Source organism: Scomber japonicus, chromosome 8 (assembly GCF_027409825.1).
Source record: "Scomber japonicus isolate fScoJap1 chromosome 8, fScoJap1.pri, whole genome shotgun sequence".
Taxonomy (NCBI): Eukaryota; Metazoa; Chordata; class Actinopteri; order Scombriformes; family Scombridae; genus Scomber; species Scomber japonicus.
Window position 1 is genome coordinate 16,817,980 of NC_070585.1, and position 25,378 is coordinate 16,843,357.

General features: G+C 39.8%; 1 protein-coding gene across 1 annotated transcript in view; it reads right to left on the reverse strand.

Annotated features, from left to right (window-relative positions):
- Positions 1-6,260: 6,260 nt before the first annotated feature.
- LOC128362576 (protein diaphanous homolog 1) overlaps positions 6,261-25,378 on the reverse strand; it is a 39,943-nt gene continuing 20,825 nt past the window's right edge. Inside the window, exons 3-18 of the mRNA XM_053323368.1 lie at positions 24,675-24,836; positions 23,940-24,041; positions 23,226-23,359; positions 22,976-23,059; positions 22,825-22,888; positions 21,744-21,883; positions 21,422-21,527; positions 21,104-21,214; positions 20,750-20,868; positions 19,117-19,233; positions 16,108-16,223; positions 13,868-13,932; positions 11,969-12,148; positions 9,440-9,982; positions 6,746-6,860; positions 6,261-6,605 (exon numbers count right to left, since the gene is read on the reverse strand). Coding sequence (XP_053179343.1) covers positions 6,385-6,605; positions 6,746-6,860; positions 9,440-9,982; positions 11,969-12,148; positions 13,868-13,932; positions 16,108-16,223; positions 19,117-19,233; positions 20,750-20,868; positions 21,104-21,214; positions 21,422-21,527; positions 21,744-21,883; positions 22,825-22,888; positions 22,976-23,059; positions 23,226-23,359; positions 23,940-24,041; positions 24,675-24,836 — 2,379 coding nt within the window. The 3' untranslated portion in view covers positions 6,261-6,384. The remainder of the gene's footprint in view (positions 6,606-6,745; positions 6,861-9,439; positions 9,983-11,968; positions 12,149-13,867; positions 13,933-16,107; positions 16,224-19,116; positions 19,234-20,749; positions 20,869-21,103; positions 21,215-21,421; positions 21,528-21,743; positions 21,884-22,824; positions 22,889-22,975; positions 23,060-23,225; positions 23,360-23,939; positions 24,042-24,674; positions 24,837-25,378) is intronic.

Consider the following 25,378-nt stretch of genomic DNA (forward strand, 5'->3'; position numbering starts at 1 on the left):
TTGTGCACATACATACACACACAGAGCTGCTCTCAGCCCCTGCTCAGCTGTCATATCATTGGGAACATTTAAATGGTAATGGTGTTGGGATGAGAGATTGGAACGCTGGCTGGCTGGCTGGCTGACCGACTGGCTGGCTGGGAGAGGAGCCGAGTGAAGCGAAGAAGGCCTATTCCGTTTAAAAACAGGATAATCTCCAGGAAAGAGAAAAGGCAGCAAGGAGATTAGGCACACACAGCGGTAATGCTCCGGCATGAGTACCCTTAGCTCATTTGCATGTAAAACAGAGGAGAGAGAGAGAGAGATATAACGAGGGATGGAAGGAGGGAGGGATGGAATGAAGAGAATGAGTGGGACAAAAGTGCGCGTGTGTGCGCTTACATGTGTATGCATAAGTGTATACTTCCATTTGTGCATGTGAGTGAGCTGTTGCAGTTGGCAGTGAGAGCCAGTACGAGCACACACAGATGTGTTTGAACCTGATAAGGCCTGATGAATGAGCGGCGTTTTGTGGCTGTTCCTCAACCATAAAGAGATGGTGAATGAGGGAACGCTTGCTATTGCGGCGCTGAGAATACACACCGAAGCTTATAGAGCAGGCAAAGCCAACCTAATGCACCGCTACTGTTCAGGGCTTAAGAGGTATAGTTAGGATTTAAACGTAAGCACTAGTACACATAAACACTTAAATGTATGCACAAACACACAACACAAAACACAACCTGTAAACATCAAACCTTCCATTTACAAGCTATACCTGCATATTGAAAAGCCAGTTGCTATAGATGCTGTATACATTGATTTATGTGTCACCACTGTCCACAGACCCATTGTTATCTAGTGGTGTGGTCATTTGTTGGTGGTAAAAAGGTGTGGAGAAAAAGGGGGAATTAGAGATATAAGTAGAGAAATGGCTAGATCCAGATATGTAAAGAATAAAAGAGAATAGAAAGAATGCAGAATGTGATATTTTTCCCAGCTCTTTCTACAGCATTAGTGACCCTTGCATTAACCTGCTTCTCTTTCTGCAGCCACAGCCTGAATACTGCATGATTTATTAACAAGGCCTCTACTGTGGAATATACAAGTACAAACACGCAGACACACACATACACACACAGATAGAAAACTTAAAAACACATTACACAAGCTTTTCAAAGCCAATGCTAATTTAGAACAATCACACAAGCGTACACAAACACTGTTATGGCTTCATAAAGTGTCCCCATTCCTCATTTAGTCATTTAAGTGCTTTATTAGTCCATATTTTAAACAGTCTCAGGAGACTGTCTACACAACCCACAAACTGTTATCTAAAACTCTCCCTAATTATAAACAATCATATGCATAAATGAACACACAGACACACAAACACACACACACAGCAACTCACAAATCTTTCTTGGCTATGACCTAGAGGGGAACCAACAGTGGAAAAACAAACATCCTCTGGAAGTGGGTTGTGGTGGAGATTATGAAGCTGGGATGGAAAGGGTGGAGGAAATGGGAGAGAGGTAAGAAAGAGTAGTGAAAAGCAGGGTCTTCCATTTTCTCACCTGTAGTTATTTTCAACAAAAACTTGCCAGTCATTTTTCAGACCTGTCAAATCTGTAGCAGCTACTGCGAGGCCATCAGGTAAAGAATCAGAAGAAACCAAGAATGGCACTATTTTCTCACATGATATATTGCCTGAGACAGTTGTTCTCAAAGTGGGGTTCAGGGACCCCCAGGGGTCCTTAGGGGGGTTGCAGGGGTTCCCCAGCAAAAAGTGGAATAATTTTCCCATTTCCCCATTCTCCCTGTAACTACATCAATAACTAACACAATGACAATGCATGACTACTCTGGTCATGGGTTTCATACACTTTCTGTGATAAAACATCTAAAAAGCAAAACTCTTATTTGTTTAGCAGTCTTTGATGTGAAAAAGAGAACCTCTGGTCTAAGAACTGTGCATTGTGACTGACCAAAGGGTAAATCGTAAAAGTATGGTGACAATATTTCATAAAGTCTCATAGCTGACATTTCTGTAGTCCTGCAATGAGTCTGTTGAACTTTAAATAAACAGTGCTAGCAGGGAGGAAGTATCATTAGCAGTGAACTTTTTCTTTGACAATGGTCTTGAACTTGTGTACCATTAGAAAAAATAAATAAATATATAAAAACACCAAATGTTATGAATTCTGTTCAGCAGAATATGTAATGACCTAATCAACAACACTGCACCATAATTCTCAATGCCTCTTGGTCTTGTACTGTTAATATATGACTTCTCTCATACCTTTAACTGATTGGTCTACGACCCCAGAGAGGCCACAAGCAAGGGTGCACAAACACACACATGCACAGAGTAGGCCACTTTCTTGCTGATTGGTCGCCCATTAAAAAGGTAAAAAGTGAATAAAACAGACCCTTAAAGGAAATTCAGCAACACAAATACACATACATATACGCACACACATACAGTACCTACAGAGAAGGAAATTGATTTCTTCAGAACACAAGCTGATCAAAAGGCTTATTATAATTGGTTTGTAAATGTGCCTGAGCTTACCCACCCACTCTCTTGAGCACATACAGTACACCACCATACAAAAACCCTTGCACTGACAAACATGCATTCGTATGCAATAAGCTTGTCTGTGTTATATAGGAAGGTAATTTGACAATGGAAGTTGCTAAAGCATGTGTGGGTATGTCATGCAGTGATCACAGAGCTCCTCTTCTGGGTTGGGATCCTCCACCAAAAAAGAGAAATTAGGTCGCCATACTTCAACAAACCACAGAAACACAGCGATTGAGACTGAGAAGAGGGAAGGGTGTACAGGCTAGAGAATTGGGATATGAAAATGATCCTCCCATTATGAGGATTAATAATCGTATATGCTCCTGGCCCTTTTCTCTCCTTTTCTCTCCCGAATCAAATTAATCACCACCGCTCCCCCAAGCCCAGCCTTTCCCTCTGCTCACTCTCCCTTTTTTCATCCACCTCCTCCTTTCTCCATCTCTCACTCTCTCTCTTTTGCTAATTGGGCTATCTGAGGTGCCAACTTCAAAAGGCACCTGCTATCAAACAGTTGGAAAAGGTGAAAAAGGACAGTTCAAGATATAATGTATAAAACCCATATATGATGAGCAGTGTACAAAGTCTAGCCCTGTGACTGTGCTCCACTGTGCAAAACTTACTAGAAAAAATGGACTATATATGAAAAGGGATTCCTTTCTTCCTCCGTCTGTTCAACCACTATCATCTTCATCATCATTATTGTCATTATTATTAGTATTATTATTTTTGCTATTGTCATATCATTAAACAGAGAAGAAAAACAAATACTATAAAATAGAAAACTGACCCAAGCACATCAAAGAGAGGAATTAAGAGCCAGTAGCTTAAGGGAAAATGCAGAGATAAGCTTTCCGCCTGAAACATTATACACTACACTAACCGCTTTACAGCCACAAATACTTGCTCATCTAAACAACTAGGCTGTTTACAATTACAAATAGTCACACCAGGCCTCTGGGTATAAGCCCTTACACTCAAAAAGTACAGCAAAAAATAAGAAGAGCCTTTTCCACACATCTTTTTTAGAATTTCCGACAGAGACAAGATGTATAGTACCATGATTTCTCTACTACAAATACTGCAGTGAAATTTGGCAAGTTGCACCCTAATAAATTATTGTGAATGCTCTGGATGGATCTTAAAATAGGTTTATATCATATCTAGCTGTACAGATGTACAGTGTAACAGTCTGCTATTATCTCAGACTGGGCATCAGTTCAACCACTTTCAAAAGCTCTGTTTTACAACAAACCTCAGGACATTAAGAATATACTCTAACACATTCTTGAATACTAAAATATCTCAAAAATATATAATTGAAGCTACTACTGGCAGCTGACATTAAGGAGTTAGCCTGAACCATACTTTCAAAAAGGTCATATTTAGGTAACTCCACTTCAAACATACTTTCAACCTTGAAATGCTTCACTTGGGAAAATATGGTTTATCAATACCACACAAATGGATACACTGAACCACAGAGAGACAGCTCCTTGAGGTACAGCACCTTCTATAAACCTTGACAGTTTGCCTTCTCAATAAGTCAAACCTAATGCAGTTCACTGACTGACTATAAAATACATATTTCTTATTTCCAGTGTTGACAGCTTAGTTTTGTATCCCCATCCTGTGTAAGATGTTCAGCAGCACAGTGCTTCTAAAAGTTACCTTGGATCCTTTGGTTGTTTGTGAGGCAAGTTAAGTAGTTTGAGAGGAGAAAGGTGAAAAGACTAGACCAAGGACTGAAGTAAGGTGGAGTTTTTAATCCAACGGTGGCCTGAATGTGTTATATTCTTGCCTGATTTAAGAACCACTGTTGAAAATATGTAGCCATGTAAGCTGAAGAACTGTCTTATCCAGCAGAAGGAGATAATCTGTGTGTGTAAAGTTACCGGCAGATTAATAAAATCAGATGTGCCACTACAAAATACATATGAAAAATGAAACGCCACATAACTTTGAAAATATTTAGGAAATTCTTCATGAAACATTTACTATAGATTGTAGCTGATTATTACACAAACACATGAACATCTGTCCAAGTTTAGGAGGATGTTTACTGTAACAAGATCTGTTTTTACATCTTACATGACAAAAGAGTTATTGTCTAAATCTAATACAAAAAATTAAGATTTCAATTATCATTTCTGCTATTTGACCAGCTTATTTGTGTAGTTAACTCCTGGAGAGAAACAGGAGCATGTAGCACAACTAGACTGAGCTTGACAAAAATGGACTTGACCTTGCTGTCAATGATAGAGAGTATAGATAAAGATAGATACATAATTAGTGATATACATTTTTAATGGCAGAGAATGGAAGTAATTACAGAGATAAAGAGCAAAGAATAAAAATATACTATTTGTGTATTTGTGTGTGTCAAAGTGTTGAACTGTGTCATGACAGCCATGTGCAGCCAGAGGACGTGTCTCCCACCATTATCTCTCTGCCCTTCCACCGAGCCTCAGGAGGTCAACACCCCTGACCCTACCCTGGGCACACTACCCCCCTGCATGTCTGTTGACTGTGTGGGTGTGTGCGTGCATGCAACCCTGCTGCGGGGCTGGGCAGCTGATGGAGAAGAGGAGGAAGGGTCAGAAAGGGTCAGAAGCGGCTTAGTGTGGTGTCTATCTGCTTTTGCTGGGTAACAAGGAATGGGAGGCGCAAGAGGAGGAGGAAAAGGAACATGAGGATGAAGAAGAGTGAAGCTGGGCTCCCAGAGGTGAAGGAGAAGGATGGTGGTCAGAAGAAATGTATTAGGCCTTGAGTGGTGTGTTTAAGCAAGAGAAGTTTGGCCAAGAGGTGAAAGGTCAGTCTACATAGCCATAGCAAGTTGCTTATTGAGCTGTGTGTGCTTGCACGAGCACAGACACACAAACATATATGGATTAAATCACATGTGCACTCACAAGCACAGAAAGGAACATAAGATGCTTAAACAAGAACTCAGTGAAATCCCAATTCTGTTCCAAAGAACGTTTTATTACTAAACTATTAAACTTAAACAGATTCAAAACACGCACAGGAAACCAGCAAACACAAACGGGACCTGGCCTCTCTCTCTTTCTTGCTATCAATCTCTCACATACATTGGAAAAGGTACACACACACGCACACACACACACACACACACACACACACACACACACACACACACGCAGGCAAACAGACAGGTGTGGGGCTATGAAAAGGCCACGGTGTCTTTACAGTCAGCTCGCAGAAAAGGTTATTAGACATCAACTGGAACAGACGGCTGTCTTAGCCAATAAAAAGGGGAGGAGTGGGTGTGCAGGCTAAGGGGGTTGGGGGGGGGGGTCAAATTAAGGAGTGACAGGCGGACGTTAGGACTTGCCATACAGGTGAATGTGGATGGGACAGCTGCCAACACTGACATTTAACTGACATCAACAGCTAGCATCAGCCATGTGTGCTTGCACACTTTTGTTTATGTATATGACACGAGCAAGAGTTTGTGTGTGTTTACACACTGAGACTGAATCTGAAGGTCAGATGGAATTATATACACACCCACACACACTGTCTGTGAGTTCCTGGTGTCCTGCTTATGATATGAATATGGAGGAGTTAGAGCAGAAGGCTCAGTGACACTGGGACAAGGTGATAGGAGTGGACAGGTGTGCGTGTGTAATCGTACGTCTGTGTGTCAGCGCTTTGTGCCAGGACAGCAGGTGGCTAGTCAAAGGACATCAGTGACCTTCTCCTTATACCTCCCTCAACACCCCTCCTTTTGTCCATCTTTCCCTCTGTCCCCAAGTCCCAATTCATCTAATCTGGTAGTGAGATCTCTGCACAACAAGTCATGGGCACATTGAGAAGATGAACCCATACGCAGACACAGGTGTGGGTGGTTTATTCATGAACTCGTGTGAGATGCTGTTTTGACACAGTGTTGCTGAATAATGTAAATGTGCGGTGTGCCCTCCAAATGGAGGAAGAGAAGGGTGAGAAAGGCTTGGGAAGACCTGTGAAAAAAGAATTAAATGGATGTGTGCATGTGTGACATTCTTACCTTTACTAGCTGATGGAGGCAGAACAAGAGGGTTGAAAGGGACATGGAGTCAGGGAGGGAGAGGAGAGAAGCCGAGAAAGACATTGTTCATTACTGTGAAACACAAATGATAACAGCACATAGTAAAAATACACAAGCCACACACTCACTCTTTGTCTGTGAGGAGAAGGTCAAGGTGAGTTTGGCAAAGAGCTCATTGTTTTCATATTTGTCCTCTTTTGCCTTGGTCCAGAAACTCTTCTCAGAGAGGTCTTCAGGTCCGATCTAAAAAAGAAAAGTATGTGCAACAAGAGAGAGAGAGAGATAGAGAGAGAGAGAGAGAGAGAGAGAGAGAGAGAGAGACAGAGGGGGAACAAATGAAGAAGAGAAAAGATGTTTTGTATCTTTTAGAGAAACACATCATCAAATCGACTCCACTTTCCAAAAATGGTCATCTATGCACCTGGCAAACAATGAGATGAGCAGATAAAGAAGGGGACAGAACAAAAGAAACAGTGAGGCTGTAAAATGAAGAGGCAAGAGAATGGTAGTATAAGGGGGAGAGGAGGATGAAGGAAGGAAGGAAGGCACAAAGAGGAAGAGGAGGAAACAAGTAATTTTCTCTAATCTTTGCACATTGTCTCTACCACAAAGCAGCCTGGGCTTCAGAGCTTCAAATACACAAATGCAAGACAGAGGGTTCTACTTTATTTCTCCCCCTCTTCTTTCTTCATTTTTACTTGGGTCCCCTTTCTATATCCCTGCCTTTGTCTCAGTGTCTCTATTCTGGTCACAAGTCGCAATTAACTTTGTATTCTTTGCCTTCACTTTCCAAGTGTTCTAATCAAGAGAAAAGAGAAAGAGAAAAAGTGAAACAGAGAGCGAGTGAGAACGCAGTGGTAGTAAATTTACAGATATCAGGCCTTTCATTATGGACAAAGCCTCAGGGAAGGGGCGTAGGGTAGAAAAGACAGAGTGTAGGGAAAGGAAATGTGATATGGGGATGAGCTGAAGGAGCAAGAAAGAAAGAAAGCAAGAGAGCACGCCAAAAGGAGGATGAGACCAAGCCAGAAAAAAAAGTTAATTTAAATTACAAAAGAATACTGTCCTTTCTAGCTGCAATTTAATTATCTTTCAGTGGCGCAGTTAAAAGAAGAAGGCTTATTAAAAAGCAATTTCTGTGACATCCTCGTCAAACACTCTCACCAGCCAGAGAGAGGGAGAGACAGAGTGAGAGTGAGAGTGAGAGTGAGAGTGAGAGTGAGAGAGAGAGAGAGAGAGAGAGAGAGAGAGAGAGAGCTAAACTAAATGCTGATGAAGTCTGCTGAAGCCATTAAACAGTAGCTTTAGGCTAAAGAAAGACAGAGGGCCGTTTTGATGTTTTAACCATCACAGATGAGAGAGGGAGGAGAAGAACATGAATCACATAGTCATGAGATACACGTGTGCATGCGCGTCACTTTAGGTCAGAATCCGACTCAGAGTCCCTTTTGGAAATCAAATTTAATGCTTTTTAAGACCGTTTAAGACCTTGACAGAGAAAATTTGAAATTGCTGAGCTTTACGGTTGAAATCAGCTTGACAATATTAATGGGGATATTTTTGCATCTCCATATAGTCATATGTAAGGTTACGTCAAATAATAAAATCAATGGTAAATGTAATGAACTGTGTGGTCGTTCTCACAGGTTCTCCCCATTGAGACACACGTTAGCTTGCTCAAAAGTTCTCAACTTTTCATTCACTTTAACAGTCCATTAAATCTGTAAACACCAAAAAAACACCAAACTAGGCATTACGGTAAAATTTAAGACATACCCTAATTAAAAATATGACTTTTTATGATATTTTCTGACCTTAAATTTTCTGACCTTATTTAAGACTTTTTAAGGATTGACGGGAAACCTGTCACCGCTAAAGCTCCATCTCACATTTATTTCACACTCCTGCACACACAAAGCACTCCCTAACTCCCTAGCTATTCCTAATTGTATTGTAAAACACAGAAACTTGGAATTACATTGGAATTATTCACTATAAAATCCCTCCCTAATGTGACTCAAGCATTATGCCCCAGGAGCTGAAATACAGTCAGCTGACAATTGCCACATTTTCAACAATATCATAATTTGGGCATCAAGACAGATTCAAAAATCGACACTTGCAGATTAGATCCATTAATGGAAAGGGTTATTACATTGTAGATTATCAGAAAAATAAGAAAACACAGCTTATTTTAATTGATAGTAGTTTTTCATATGCAAGTGTAATGGGAATTCTTATTATTCATCTTCTTCGTAACTATGTCATATGATTAGGTGTCATAATCTGCTGACCTGATTGTACACATATTATGATGTGACTATTGTGTTTACATTGTTCTGATGGTAGAACAAGGTCATCCTTTCACAAAATAATGTATTGTATATAATCTAACAATTTCCTCTGCTCTGGGCTCATTCATGCCATCTTGAGACAGCAAGGATTCCGTCTGCAGATGACTCAATAAATTCTCAGAAAGACAACAAACGGCTTTGTGCTTCTTGATATAAAATACTGCCAGAACACAAGTTAGAACATTTCAAGAGCTGACCTGGGCCTAATAAATGAAATGCCAGTGGCATAAAGTGTAAGATGACCTAATTAGATATAGGCTATTTATCAATAAAGCGAAGAATCTATATGTGTGTTCTTCCAAAAAGGCAAATGGTTAGTTAGGTAAAATTCCAGAAATGAATGAATGTAGGCCATAAATGTGAATAAGCAATGCAGGATTTTTTTTTTTTTTACATCACCAGACATATAACTAATTGAAAGCTCTTTGAATACTGGTAATATATTGGCAGTTTTTTCTCAGGACTAACCTTGCTCCAGTTGGCTCTTTTCAGCTGGACCTCTGGCTTGTATTCTTTCTTAGGCTGGAGGCCAAAAGGCAGCTGAGGTGGTGCAGGTGCACCCCAGCCTCCCATGCCAAATGGTGGAGGTGGAGGCATGCCTGGGCCAGGTGGTGGAGGAGGAATACCAGGGCACCCAGGCAGAGGTGGTGGTGGTGGAGGTCCCATCCCAGGTAAGGGTGGAGGGGGTGGCGGTCCTGGCATGCCAGGTAGGGGCGGAGGCGGTGGAGGTCCTGGCATGCCTGGTAAAGGAGGCGGAGGAGGAGGAGGGGGAATATTGGCCTGTCCCGGTAAAGGAGGAGGCGGCGGGGGTTGGGGCAAGGTCATGCATGCATGGCCTGGTAGGGGTGGAGGTGGGGGTGGAAGGGGCACACCAGCATTCTGGCCAGGAAGAGGAGGAGGAGGAGGTGGTGGTGGTGGTGGTGGAGGGGCCACGCCAGGTGTTGGCACAGGAACAGTAACTGTGATGACTTTGGTCTTGGCTTCTTCCAGATCTTTAGACAGCTTTTCAATCTGCAGGGAAGGGATGGCATGTTATAATAAATACTGCTCCATCTACAACTGGACTGTATATTTTCAAACCATGTGCAGTAATTCACTATATTATCAACGGTATATTGTTTATTCCACAAATTCACATTATTTTTGGCAATTTCCTCCATTTCCAATAAAGAGCATTGCCAACAGAGTGATTAGATTTGAGAGAAAAAAGGCAGAACAAAAGAGGGGGGAAAATGACAGAGAGGGGATTAAAGCTTGGGCAGGATTGAGTTTTGGGAGAGATGGGGAGAGAATGAAGCACAGGGCGCACAGAGAAAAACATAGCAGGGAGAATTAAGTCCACAGAGGAATTAAAAAATAAAAACAAAGTTTTCAAGAGCAGGACAAACTTCTAAATTAGGAGATAGTGTGATATATATTTTTTATTTCAACACTGAAATATTGATTTCACTATTTATATCAGTGAGGCGACAATTCTTGAGAAAATAGACCAAACCATTACATTTTTGTCAGCTAATCCTGGGCTAAGATCGGTGTTTGAATGGGAATATACCATCTTTAAGTTTAAATACATGTAATAGTGAAATTAATTAACTGTATGTGTATAAAGTGCAAATTATCTGCATATTCAGTACGTGTGTAAAAAAGTGTCTGTATGAAGCAAAGCAAATGCGTTGTTTCATCAAACTCTGAAAAGAAGACAGTAACAGGCATAAAGGGCCTCCGAGGCAAGCTTTCTTAGTGCGGCAGCAGATGAAGAGTTGGGCACAGCATCACACAGAGGGACAATGAGAGATCTCTACATGTGAGGAAATCTTCGATGGGCAGTGCCTCAAACACAGAGAAAGTGAGCCATCTAAGTATGAGAAGCCTGTTTGATGCCTGGCTGTTGATACTGTAGATGCTTTGGACAACTGTGTGTGCATATGTGCATGTCAGTGCATTTGAAGTCTGTGTGTATATGTGTGTGTGTATATGTGTTTGTGTGTTTGTGCTTTTGTTTGGTGAGAAGATGACTCTGCTGGCATCAGCCAGTTTGGATAAAGCTCATTTTGGAAATTGTAAGGTTCCCTAACTGACAGACAGACACTCACTCCCTCCCTCCCTTTCTCACAAACACACACACACACGTCTTCATGTGGCTATGAGCACACATACACAGTGGAAGATGGTTCTGGGTCACTTGGTGTGTTTGTGTTTGGGTGTCACTATGAGGCACAGTCCAGCTGGTGTGGCAGCAGGACACTGACAGGTAAACAATCTTAATCTTTGCCTCCCTACTGTATGTGTGTAGACACACTAGCACGCATACACACACACACACGCACAACCTATGTGTGTATCTTGGCCTTAAAAAATGTTTCTGTCCCTTCTGCATCCTTTCCCTTTCTTCTTCTTTCTTCTCCCTTTAGTCACTCTTTATACTCCCGTTCCCCCACTTTCCATGTTTTCATCGAGTTCCTTTATCTCTTAAGGATTTGGCTTCTTTTCACAATCCCCCCCCCCCCCCCCCCCCTCTTTTCATCCCATGCTAGCAGTTGGGTAAATCATTTAAGGCCAGGGGGATTCTGTATTTGTGTGGGTGTTCATAGATGTTGGACAACTTTTGGTGTTTAGACTTGTGCAATATCGAATTTCTCTAAGCCCCAAAACAGTTTACTTCTTGCAGCTTAACAGAAGTTTCTGTTTTGTAAGTGTGTGTTTCCAGGCCATTAAACAAAGCTGACTAAATTATCTGAGTCGATCTTTATTTAATTATGTTCTAATGATTTGGTTCTCTCATATTGACCACAGTATGAAGCAGTGATTGAATAAATGGATTGTTTGAGCTGGTCAACTTGACATAAAGATTTCTGGAAGTGTGATTATGGATTCAACTCATTTTACACACATTAATATACTAAAAAGGTGCAAAAAAATTCTGGTTAAATTTGGAGTTTTCTGAAATAAAACGGCACTGAAGCATACACAGACAGGTGGGTAAGTGTTTGTGTGTACCTGCTGTTGCAGAGTGCTAAGCTGTTGTTGTAGTCCCTGGTTCTCGTTTTCTCGCTCCTGCTTAGAAGAGGCCAGCTGTTCCTTTTCTTGGCTCAGCTCCTGCAGCTTCTGCTCATAGTCACTCTCCAGTTTCTTCAGCTCCACCTGCAACTCATGGCGCGCTGTCAACTCTGAATCCAGCTAATGCATATGTTAAGGGACACAAAGAGGGACAGACATAAGAGTTAGAACATCGTGAAAACTAAAAAGCAGACTTTTTGCTGATGTTTACATTATGTGGTGGTCAAGCTCAAAGGGTCTTATCAAAGAAACCAAATTGTACAGATTCAGCTCCATTGATGTAAGGGTGGTGTTCCAGGTTTTTTCTGTTAAGAATATTGAGCTTATTGATAGGATATACAGAATGAGTTTGCAAATAAAATCTAATTACGTTAAATCAAACAATCCCTGCAGTTATATCACAGTGATGACACATGAAAGACATGTTTATATTTTAGACCCTACAAATAAAATATAAAAAACATGAATTACTGATTAATAATAATCTATCTTATTTTGTGCTTGACAAATGTAATGTGAGACTAAACTAGCAGAAAAAAACATGATCCCCTTTTCAGGATTTTGTAGCAAGAAAGCATTCTTTATATAATAAAGGAAGTGTAAAATGAATCAATTATAGATACAGTTTTGCTGACAACTGCCCAGTTGACAAAAACAACTGGGCAGCAGCACGGGACAGAGACTGATCTCAAAGCCCTCACAGGTCAAATTATTTATAAACAATTCACATACAGAAGGATATTAAGGAGAAGTAAAATAATGTTGAAAACCACAAAGAAAATATCAATCCTAAACCTACAACAACACTAAGACTATCCCATGAAATATGGAAGCAAAGTGTGTGAACAAGCTTTTAGCCTCCCTCTTGAAGCTGCAGCAGTTTTCTATATCACAAAGACCCGTAGAAGCCATTTCATGCCATCTAGTGCTTTCAGTTTCATTGTATAATTTACACTGCAAATTAGTGTCAATTATTGAGTTAGGATGCTTCATTGCACTTGTATGAGCTCACTTCTCACTTTCATTTAAAAGCCTTCATGGCCATAAAAAAAAGAGACAGAGAAACATTTTACCCCCAATTTTTAATTATCTCACTTTCAGACATTTTCAAGGATTTTTCTTTAAGGAAACTTGAGAAACAGGGTAAGAGTATTTTAATAGATGAACACATGAGCACACAGACACACATGGCTGTTTAATTTGCAGACAGCAGATCCCTTACTCTCGCTGTCAACGTCCTGACAGCCTCATCCCTAATTCCTGCCAAAGAGACTGCCTGCAATTACCCCATCATACACAACTAGCACCATGATGTCTGTGTGGTCAACGAAAACGAATCTAAGCGTGTACATGTAATGTGCGCTTGTGTGTATGTGCGTGCCAACCAAGGATATGATCCCACGTGTGAATGTGTGTCCTTATGCGAGTCTGTGTGAAGGCTACTTTCAGCTCCCTCTTTGCAATTATCCTGTCACTGGGACAGAAACATCAGGGTGGCAGAACACTGCAATCAAGGCATTTACCCACTTGTGTGAATGTTTGTGTATTTGGTGTATTTTTTGCTAGCCTTTAAGAGTATTTGTCTCTTGGGTGGCTGTCAGACATATGTACGCTCATTCTCCTAGTCACCCTCTGTTCCTCTTTTTTTCTCATTTGTTATCTCATGTCAGCCAGATACTGGTCACACAGAATTAAAAAAATATATATATCATTTTCTTTTGTGCATATATAATTGTAATTGCTGTATGCTTCTCAGCGGACATGTAACATGCCATGTATGGCATGCTATTGTTGTGGGTGTGCCTTTATAATTTGTGAACACATTTGTGTGTATTTCACCTTCTTCTCCAGCTCAGTGGCCTTGACTTCACTTTTTTGCACCTTGGTCTGGTCCACCATGTTGTCTGGGAATGAAGAGAAAGAGATGGAGGATAAGATAAGGGTTTCAGACAACGCACCTGCACACATCTAGCCATTAAGACATCGCACCCTTCAGTCTGACGCCTGCTGTGCACACGCATACATTTACAAACAGATGCGAACACTGAACCAGTGTCCAATTGTCTCCCTATATTTCCCTTGTCACACCTCTCAAAGTCAAGATCCGTGAGATGATTGTGGAGGCATTTCAATACAATAGAAACTATCTGTTGCATTCTGCTTCTACACATCATTATATTTTAAGTCTCCAGCACATACACCTTTTTGTGACTATGTGTATGTGTGACAGGTGTGGGCACACTGACTTTCCTTTTTCAAGTCTACATTATACACTATTTCAAAAAGACTGCAAAAATAAAAGAAAGACCATATAACAGTCTTAGAGTAATCCATTATCAGTGGTTCTGCTTGGCAGAGGACAGGGTGAGAAGGACACATACTGACCAACAGGGTACTTTTACAACCTAATTGCGCGATCTACAGGTGGTTCAGTGCCCAAGGGCTTACCAAGCATGTGCAGTAAAAGAGCTAATTAGCATGAAGATGAATGCCACAAAGTCACTAGATCAAAGACAGCTAATCATGATGCCCAGGAGGGGGATCAAACAGATAAGAAAGCAGAGAAAGAAGGACTGTGAATAGCTAAAACTGAAAATGAAGATATTACATAAACATATAGAAAGTGAAGCATACAGATCATGAAGAGATAAAGTGTAAGTCTTCAGTTGCAATGAAAATATGGCTATTGGATAAAAGGAGTTGGAATTACGAAAGATTCTGTATATCTAGATAAGCCAGTAAGTAAGGCAGAGCAAAATGAGAAATCTATTTTGTGAGAAGAGAAGGTTTTACCGGATGAAAGAACTTCACAATAATGTGAAAAGCCACATATAATTTCAGAGTGTGCATTTGTGTATGAGTTTACATGGTTATTGGATGTGTAATGGAGGGGAGAGGGGGTTCTTCTGTCATGGTGGTGAGGCAAAATGGGACAAACTTCGAATAGAGAGCACTAAGGGAGACAGAATGTGGGGGAAAAAAACTGTGCTGAATTTCAGAGTTCAAAGAAAAACACTAAATAATGCATGCAGGGCAGAATTGGGCTGCTTTCCACCGATAATAACTCTGGCAGCCTTAAAGGAGGCCAGCCAGCCAGCCTGTGTGTGTGTCAGGACGCATTTAGAAGCAGTGCAATTAGAGCCTCCTGCGGTGAGCAACGGAGACCTGCCATAAGGGAGTATTGAACTCTTGAGACATGGCCTGCACCTTCACTCTGCTCTGGTTTAGTTTACTATAGTCCGCAGGTGTTTTCTAATCAACATTTAGAACTGTCACTCAGGTTCATCAAATCCACATACATATATAGCAGTAGGCACCAAAATGTTACCATTTCATGTGTGTATTCAATAGAGGGACAGGAAATGACATGAGTTAGTGGTTACCACAATACTTTCTTAGCCATAGAAACGTCTGGGTGTTAGTTTGGGTCCGTAACCATCATAAGACATCAGTAAGCATGATCAAGGCACTTCTACACTTGATAGGAATTCTGTGCCCTGCTCGCAGGAACTTGTGTCAGGGATTAAATATTGGGAGGGGACAAATTCATTTCACTTGCTATATTGTGAAAGCAGACTCTGGGATTGCCAACTTTGATAAAGCTTTAATCGCCTTGATAAAGTTCATTTTATAGCATCAACCTATCAGTGTAAAACCTGTAGCACAGCTCAGGCCACACGGATACACACTCCCTCTCTGGCTCCATCCTGTGGTGTTTTTGGGCTGCTGCACACACAGATATACATCCATGACCAAATTAAAATTAAATAGCACAGCACAGGGATATAATCACTGGCAGCAACACACAAATTGTGTCATTGATTGGAGTGAAGAAGGTCAAAAGTGAAATATAGTTGAATTTGAACAGATGCACTGGGCAGCACTGTTTTCTTTCTGTGAATTGTGTGACAATTTGTTCTTTCATGCTTGAGTGTATATGCATGTATATACACTGTAACCCTTACCCTAAATGCCCACCAACCCAAAAAGTCAATTTAATCACTGCAGCATAAACATACAGTGTTTATAGTGAGAGAGATACATGGGAAAACATGTCCCTATGTGTTATTTTCACTCACCTATTAAGCCTTCAATGTTGAAGTTGAGGTTACGGCACTTGAAGTCTGGGTCTGCCCCATTCTTGTGAAGCACGATCTGAGCGATACACTCGTCTATCAACTTGTAGTACTGAGGCCTGTGGGAAGGAGGGAGTGACAGATTTACAGACAGATTCATTACAAGAGTGAGAGAAGAAAATGGAGAGAGATCAGGGGAAGATTATGAGAGAAGGATGGAAGAAGGGTAACAATAAACTCTCTGCAACATACTTTGCATACTGTGTCCACAATGACAATTATCAATTAATTAATGTTTGACAACACTGGCTAGTCTACATTACAAGAAATCTGTGAGCAGAGAATGGGATTGACAGAGAGCAAGGAGCTACATTTGTTCAGACGAATGTGTGAACACACATGCTTTGTCACTTTGTCTTTGTCTGCAACTGAGATTGGCTGTCTGTGTGAGCACGACAGTTTGAGTTTCTTGTCACAAAGATTGATTGTGTGCAACTCGTAAGAGTGTGTTGGTGTATGTCCAGCACCTTGTGTCTGATCAAGCCAATTTCACATAGACACTCAATTTTGGAGGTGTCTTATTCCCTGACCCCATTAGATGCTGCCAGAGTCAAACTCAATACTTTATTTATTCTGTCTCCCCCCTTCCCCTGTCTTTCTTAGTCACTCTGCCTTTGTCTAACACTTATTCCACTCCTTCAGTATGCTTCAAGGTTTTTGTTTTTTTTTCCTAAAGCTTAGATTTATCCGTGGAGCGAGAGAGACATCTAGTGTCATTTTGGAAAACTGAGTTAAAGGGAGATACATTTAAGTATGTCTACAAATTTAATATTACACTTTCCAATACTCTAAAACACAGAATTATGACTTCAGGTAGAGAAAGGAAAGTGGTGTAGGACTATGGCTGTAGACATTCTCAATAAAAAATACATATACAGATACTATATTTTTAAACGTCATCTATTAATCTCTGTACAGTCTATGCAATATTTACACTACTGAGTATTCATATTCACGTTTTGAATGTCGACAGTTAAGTATTCTGGCAAATTACTAGGTCTCCATTTCCATTCGAGATTGAAACGCAGTGAAGGCCAAGAATGAAAAAACAGTGAAGCAGCAGGTACTCTTTCATTCTTTCCCACACAAATGCTAAGCCTCCCATACGCTGTACGCCTCTCCCTCACTCTCTACCTAGCAATTTACCTCAAGTCTCAATTTCTTATTCATTATTGTCTCACCCTCCACCTCCCATTTCTTTTCATCTGTGTAATTACCAAGCTGTATTTTTTGCCACTCTACAAGCTCTCCCTCCTACCCTCACTTCCTGTCTGTCTGTGGAGTCTATTACAGACCTCTATTGTGCTCCACCATCTCACCTGGATGGAGGATAGGAGAGAAGGAAAGATAGAACAGAGGGAGGGGAATGTAAATGTCTTCAGCTGGAGCTATTTGATTGGGCCAGAACTGCCTCTTCCATCCAAACCATTTACTTCACAAACCCAGTGTTAAAAATAACCACAATTTCCTACCTTTCTGATACCATCAAAGAAACACTGGACCAACACATCTAACTTAACCCACACATGTGCATGTATGCACTTTTCTGTGTGTTTTGCTTGCTTTCTGTGATATCAAGTTAAACAAGGCATTCCTCTATTTGTATTGAGTGGGAAATGACATGTGTATGCAAATGTGCATATACATATGCCGGACAACTCTTGCCTTGTCCTCAATATTATGCTACCCGTCTTGTCATTTAATCCTTCTCTCTTCCTTTCTCCGCTGTTTCCACAGCTAAACCCCGAAGAGCTTTGAAAGACACAGGGAGAGACATTAGCATATTGCTGGTGATAAGAGGTGATGGCGCTCATTTCTATTAAAATGGAATTGGACTTCTTTGCATGTATTAATTTCACAGCTTTGGAATAGTGCTCTAGAAAACAAATAGTAAATGGAAAAAAGGACTGAGGGGAGAGAGGTGTGAATGAAAAGAGAGGGGAAACTATTCTTTCTTAAGTTCTCCTTTGGTCTTGGTTATTTTAGCATAATTTATAGGAATGCATAGGCACTGTAAAACAAATTGCTAGTGGTAGTTTCACACATCCTATGTATATGATATGGACATATGACCATCAAATTGACAGTTGATTGACAAAATCAATTTTCATTATTTTTTTGATATTACTCTCATCGATATTGTAACAATATTGAAATGAAATGACTTTTGTTGTGATTTGGTGCTATATAAATAAAGATTGATTGATTGATTAACTACTGGTTCTTGGCAAGAAAAGTGACGCATTTTAGTAGTCATGCAGCCTATTTACTTCTGTAATAAGGATTTCTGCCTCATAATTTCAATTCCATAAAATACTCCACCATCTTAACATTGTTGCAACATGTAGCTTTTCTCTGTTGATTGTCATTATTGTGATTTATTATATGCCTGCCTATATCTTGTGTAAAAAAAAATCACAGACAGCCAGGGTGTGTTGCTAGTTAAGTAAAGTCTGAAGTGATATTATGATCAAACAGAGGCATTCATTGTATTTTTCATTTATTTTAAAACTATGATCTGTCTATTGTACTGTGAAGTTCAACTTAATATCACAGCAGTCTCAGTCAAGTCGACCATTTCACCGCAACATGTAAAATACTAATCCAATTTCATTAACAAGCTCACCACGGAGTATAAAAGATCTTGTTACAGCAGCCGCTTAAACTGCACATGAAATGCAGCCCAATTCTAAAATCAGCCATGGGCGACCAATTAAGAGTTAAAATCTGACTTTATCCATAAAGTGTCTGCCCACTAGAGACAATTGTATGACTCCATCATAATGACAGAACAGTAGTAATAAATAAATACCTGATTATACAATATCTAGTCTCTTATAAACAAGATTATATCAACATTTCAGCTGTAATATACAAATATGTGTCTTCATGTTTGTGGGCTGGAGTATGACTGAGAGAGTGTTGATATGTGTGAGTGTGTATGTGCACTACCTGGCCAAATAATCATTACGAATCAGCAGGAGGTGCTGCATCAGGGACAGAAAGTAGCCTTCAGCCTTGGAGTCCTTGGCTGTGTTGACTAGTATCTCAAACACCTCCTTCACATCATTGAAGGAAAACCAGTTAAGGCACAATTTACGCAATGAAGATAGGTGCTCAAAACTAACTAACCCTAACCCTAAATTCTTATACAATACAATTTTCAATAATCACTGTTTGCTGCATACTTTACAACAGAAGTTTAAAGACAAAAGTCAGGCCTGTAGTACATGTCACAAATGCTGATCAAATATGAGGCCAAAATCAGGTCTATCTGACAAGCATGTTTATGTCTTCAAACTTTCTTACATTTTCTCTGTGCTTTTATTATACAGACGAGTGACAAAGTAAAGGAAAAACATAATGTGTCTCAGTAAGGTGTTGGGCCATCACGTGCTGCCAGAACACCTTCAATGTACCTTTTCCTTTATTCTACAGTATCTGAACTCTACTGGAGGAATGAACACCATGCTTCCTAAAGATATTCCCTCATTTGGTGTTTTGATGATGGTGGCATTGAGCACTGTCTAACATATTAGTCCAAAATCTCCCATAGGTGTTTAATGATGTCTTTCCCATACATCTAAATGCAGATGTCACTTTAGTCACTGTTCTTATTGAAACATCAGCCAGTTGAGTAGTCTTTGTGACTGAAGCTCCCGCAATCCATTCTCCAACAATGAACCCTCTTTCAAAGTCACTTAGCGCTTTCCCTCTTGACATCTTGATACAAAAATCAGGATCAACTGAGCCTGCTCGGCATTGTTATACATTCCTCAGAGCACGATTGGATGTTAATTACTTAACTGTATTTAACTGTACCATGCAGTGCACCTTCATGGAATAATCTGCATTCATTAGGTTTCTCCAATCATTTATTTAGGTTTTTCCCTTAATTTGTCACCCATCTGTATGTGCAGGCAGCAGGTGCTGCATGGTGGAAGTCCAGGAGACACCTGGTGTTGAAAACTGTAACTGCATGTTAAAGCAGCAAGAAAAATGTACAGGTGCTGGTGAAATTCCTCCTGCATAATTTCAAAGGTACATTGTTACAGTTAATGAAATTTAATTATATCAAAAACCTGCCCATCAAGAAACAATGAAACAATGTTCTTGCAGCCTTCGCTTTAAATTTGGACAGTATCTGTGTCTAATTAAAGTCAGCCATTATAGATATACAGGTTCTATTAAGATTGACTATAACTGCATGAAATGTACTCAAGTCAGGTCCAGTTGTCCCAAGGGTTTCACAAGGTGGTCAGATATGCAAGTGTTCAGGCTGATCATACAAGTGTAAATTTCAGACTCATTTTTATAATGCAAAGAATAAGTGAATATAATTCTATATACCATCTGCCTGTCATACACATTTCTTCTTCTGGAAAACACAGAAAGTGAAGGTTTTTTGTATCACTCATCAAACTAGTGAAGCAATTTAACAATGAAAACACATTCTCAAACATTCAAAGTTATGTCATAATCAGATGTATAGATTTTGTCATACTAATCCTCTTTGTATTTTCAAGGTCAAAATATAGACCCTGATTATTTCTACTGAGGGACAAATTGCCAAGTAGAAGGATATTCCATCTCAATGCGAATGTCATCGAGACGTGCTTTGAGGTCCTCAGAGTCGTCTTCGGCCTGCTCATCAAAAACCATGAGTTGCACCCTCAGCTCCTCGTTTTCTATGTTCCGCACCTCCTGCAGGGAGAAGGATGGGGTACAGGCGGAGGAATGAAAATACAAGGGGGAGAATGGCAGAAAGAATGTGACAATCAAAACATTTTTTTAGTTTGTACAGTTGAGATAATTCTTTTTTTTTCAGCATGAATGTGTTAGACAGTCAGCATGATCGAGGCATCAAGAATAAAGCTGTGCAAATGTGTCTTGATGGACAGTCACTTTGACAGAGAGATCAAGAGAGAGTTTTCTGTACCGTCAGCAGCTCTCTGAGTCCAATTCTTAGCAGTTCAGAGCGAATATGGACCCTGAAGTCCAACTCCTCTCCTCGGCTGATTAAGGCATTAATTAGCTGCATGCAGCCACCCTGCCAAAAAAACATCATCAAGTCAGCTTCACAATATAGACTAATTGGTTAGATGACAAATGTAATCTGAGTTAGTCTTTTACACAGCAGAATATATCAAGGAGTGCTGCCTATCGGAAGCAATGAATTTGGGGTCATGTGTCGAACGAAAACACACACACGGGGATTTATAATGTTGAAATTGTATGTGCATCTGTGTGGGTGTACCTTAAGAGCAATATTGTGAGTGTTCATGCCAGACAGAAGAGGCTGAAACCTCTCAATCTCCTTTTTCTCCGCCTCCTCTGTGATGGACTCCAAAACACGCTCATGACTGTGAAACACAGTTATAAAGACAGTTATGTCCTTCATATCACATTTTATTGTATGCAATTACATGAAAATGATTAATGGAGCATTTGTTATGAATAAATAGTATACAGAAATAAAAAGTACATTCTGTTGCTTTATTAACTGTGGGGAAGAGTTGGCTGTCCAAAGCCATAAGTTACATATGTTCAAACAGTGTCAACCTGTCAATAATGCTTACAGGTTCTCTGGGTGTTCCAAAATGCAGATGGCAGAGAGCAGTTTGACAGCATCCACCATCATATGAGGCACCCTTGGGTTGATGGCTCTGACCAGCAGAGGAATCCCGTCTTCAGACTCCAGCATGGATTTTAGACCATACTAAAGGGGAGAGAGAGGAGGAAGGAGGAGGGAAATCAAAATGAGGTAAAGTCTTTTAAAACCCTAGGGCAGGGAATGTCAGGGCTGTTCACCACAAGAACAAGTCTAACTTTGTTCAAATAAAACATACACTCACCAGGGACCATGTTGGAAACAAGAGTTCTCACTTTTACAACCCCTTAGATTCATTATCAAATCAAATCACTGCCTCCTTTTGCCATTATCTATAGTGCACATTAATACTACCGGACAATATACATTAAGGCAAAAGCAGAAGAACTGCTCAGCCATCATTCATTAGGACATCAATACTGAACTGTAACTAATAAACTTAATAGTGACTTCCCTTTACATTCTTCAAATTTACATTTTCAATGTGTGTTGTGTTTTATTCTATTCTATGAGTGAGACAGTATTTGAATTATCTGATAAATGAGCTTTTACCTCTAAAACCTTTAATACCATTTCTTTCACAAATTTATTTTTCTGTACCTGTACCTTGGTAGCTTTTATGATACTGATAGGATGTAGTCTCTGATAAGCACTGTATCATCAACAACAAATTAATGATGAGTACTTCAGACATTTGATATATTTTCAAGGGGTTTATGCTGACTACCAAGGGTTAGACACAACATCAGACTACATATTCAAAGGCTCAATGTGACTGCATTCAATGTACTGAACACAGTGACTTCACTATGCCCTCTAGTGGAGGACTCCACTACAACCACAACAGAAAAGGACCCAATGATTTTCTAATACTGCTTCTATTACTTGGAAATACATTCTATTCTTTTCTGATGAATCTTCTATTAAAGTATATTTATTTTATTTTAAAAACTACAATACCAATGAAACTTAAATATCTCCAGAAAAAGAACTTGTGACTGATGCAGGAAGTAATTGAATGGAAGTAATGAAACACTAAAGGGTCTTACCTTGTTATTCATAAAGGCTTTAAGACAGCGAATGATCTCATGTTGACATTTCACACCCATCATTCTAGTTGGAGGAAGACAGACAACGAAACACATTACAAACACATTGCTCAAATGCACAGCTGCCTATTTTGTTGTTTAACTGTCTTACGGGTACTCGTCTTTCTCCTCTTGTAGTCTTCTAAGCAGGTTCAACAGAAGAGCCAGGCCCTCATCTCCAAAGTTCTGCACCCAACTGGAAGTGATCAAGACCACATTATTGGTGCTTTTCTTTTTTTTTTTTTTTTGCATTTTCACATTTTGATATTGTTATTCTGAAGCCATTCCTGTATTTACGTGTTTGGTTTTACCTTTTCAGTTCATAGGCATTGCATCTGCGTGTAAGTACACGTGTGTATTACCTGACAGGGTTGTTATTGAGAGAGACTCGTAGAGATTCTAGACAGTCCAGCAGCAGCTGTGCGTCTCGGCATTCTGACTTTAAATCCTGGATGTAGCTCATGGCTGACCTGGTGCTCATCTTCTGGTTTTGGCCCTAATGAACAAAAACAAATAGACACAGTGGGCACACAAACACAAATTCAGTTTGCATTCTTCATTTATATTTGTCCTCTCACAGGTTATAATTGGTGTTATTTCCGCAAGAAAGCACTACAGCAGGGGACCAGGGGCAACAGTCAAGCCTAATTTGAAATTCTGAATTGCAGAAATAATGGTACTGTGTGTATTATTTTCTCTAAATGGGTTTGTTTTACAGTTCTATTGACTGTGCTAGCAACCAGCTGTGTTTGGTTATGTAGATATTTTGAGCTACTCACCATCAACTCATTTGATCATATTAGACCTGCTACTTTTGAAATATTCTTGACCTGACTACTACAGAGTTAGATGGAGATAATAATTTATCTACATTTCAACAGTGAATACATTTTTAGAAACACACACAATTGACCTGAGTAACTACACGTAAATACAAAGGATCATGGATAGGATGTCATTATCCAAATAATGTATCCTGTTACAAATCACATGTTAATACCAGGTAGAAATGGGGCCTTGTCTGTAAATTCATTTAAGCAGCACACTGTATTAGCAACATTTATTTTGGTACTAACCGCTTTAGATGTGTGCAGGTACTGGGAGACCATCTCTCGTTTGATCATAATGTCCTTGTCCCTTAGAGGCTGCTGCTTCTGCTCGTTCAGGTTCATATCCACCTAGAGAAAGACGTTGGGGGTGGGGAGTGGTAGGGTTGATGAATAAACAAAGTATTTTGATACAAGGAGACAGCATGATAAAAATTCTGTAGATTTAACAGGAATTACAGTCTAAAATACAATGTCTATTGATATGTTTTAATAACTATATTTAGTCAATAAACTAGCACCTCCTAAATTGGAAGCAAGGAAGATATAACACTAAGTGAAATGCTAATAGACAATTATTACAGATGCTCACTGGTGCTTTTGATGTGTTAAGATAATGAGGGAATTCAATGGATTGAAACTACATTTCTTAGAAGAACTTCCAATATTGGATTTCAAACAATGCAGATTATGTTTCTCAAGAGATTTGTCCTTTATGCTTTAAGGTAGTGGTAGTAGTTTTACACCTTTTTTGCCAGAGCATACCTATTTTAAGTATCAAGATAAGAACACATTTTTCAATTACATTAAATTACACAATCAAAATTAATTGTAAAAAATATTACACATTTAATTATTGAGAGGTTCATTATTTTTGAGTGGAATAAATCACAGATGTCATGGACATTCAGGATAGATAATGAGTAGGTCATTGCCAAAATGTTTCGTCTTTCATACACTCAACATAAACACAAACTCTCTCACCAGCATCTGTTCGAAGAGTTCCAGGACATATTCATCAGAGTGGTCATGCAGCATGGCAGTCTGACCAGTCATTTCATAAGCGGCGGCTGAAGAGTGACGATGACCTGGAATAGGCCCAGGCTTCTCCTTGTCCTTTTTCCTCATGCTGGTGAGACGCTCGAACTGGATTTGCAGGCAACACGACACAAATTAGAGGAAAGAGTTCGGGAAGAAAAGCTGCACAAATTACCATCACTGTAAGGCCACAAAATGAGGTAGCAATCCCTAATCAACTCACACTCTGAGAATGGGCCTACTGTCATAATGCCAATGATAAATAATAAAACAATAATGAAATAGGTAATCATTTCTCTAATTTTTTAGATACTTTACATAACAGTAGAAACCTTTCAACAATGTGAGAAGATGATTAGGGTCAACATGCAGTTAAAACATGGAAGGGCAGAACAAAAGACTAACAAATGGGGGAATATCCTTCCCTCTGGTTTTAGTGACTTTGTGTGTAAATAGCCAATACTTGCACTGAGTGTTTATATAATTTACTTCAAAATGAAAAGCACTGAAGAACATCAGCTTTGGGGGTACATGTAATGTTGGCACATTGAAATAGTGAGTTCCTTCCTCATTATTCATGAATAATAATCTGTCAGTAAGTACCAGTTTTGCATTCTCCTGTCAATGCAGGCACATAAAGGTATCACTAG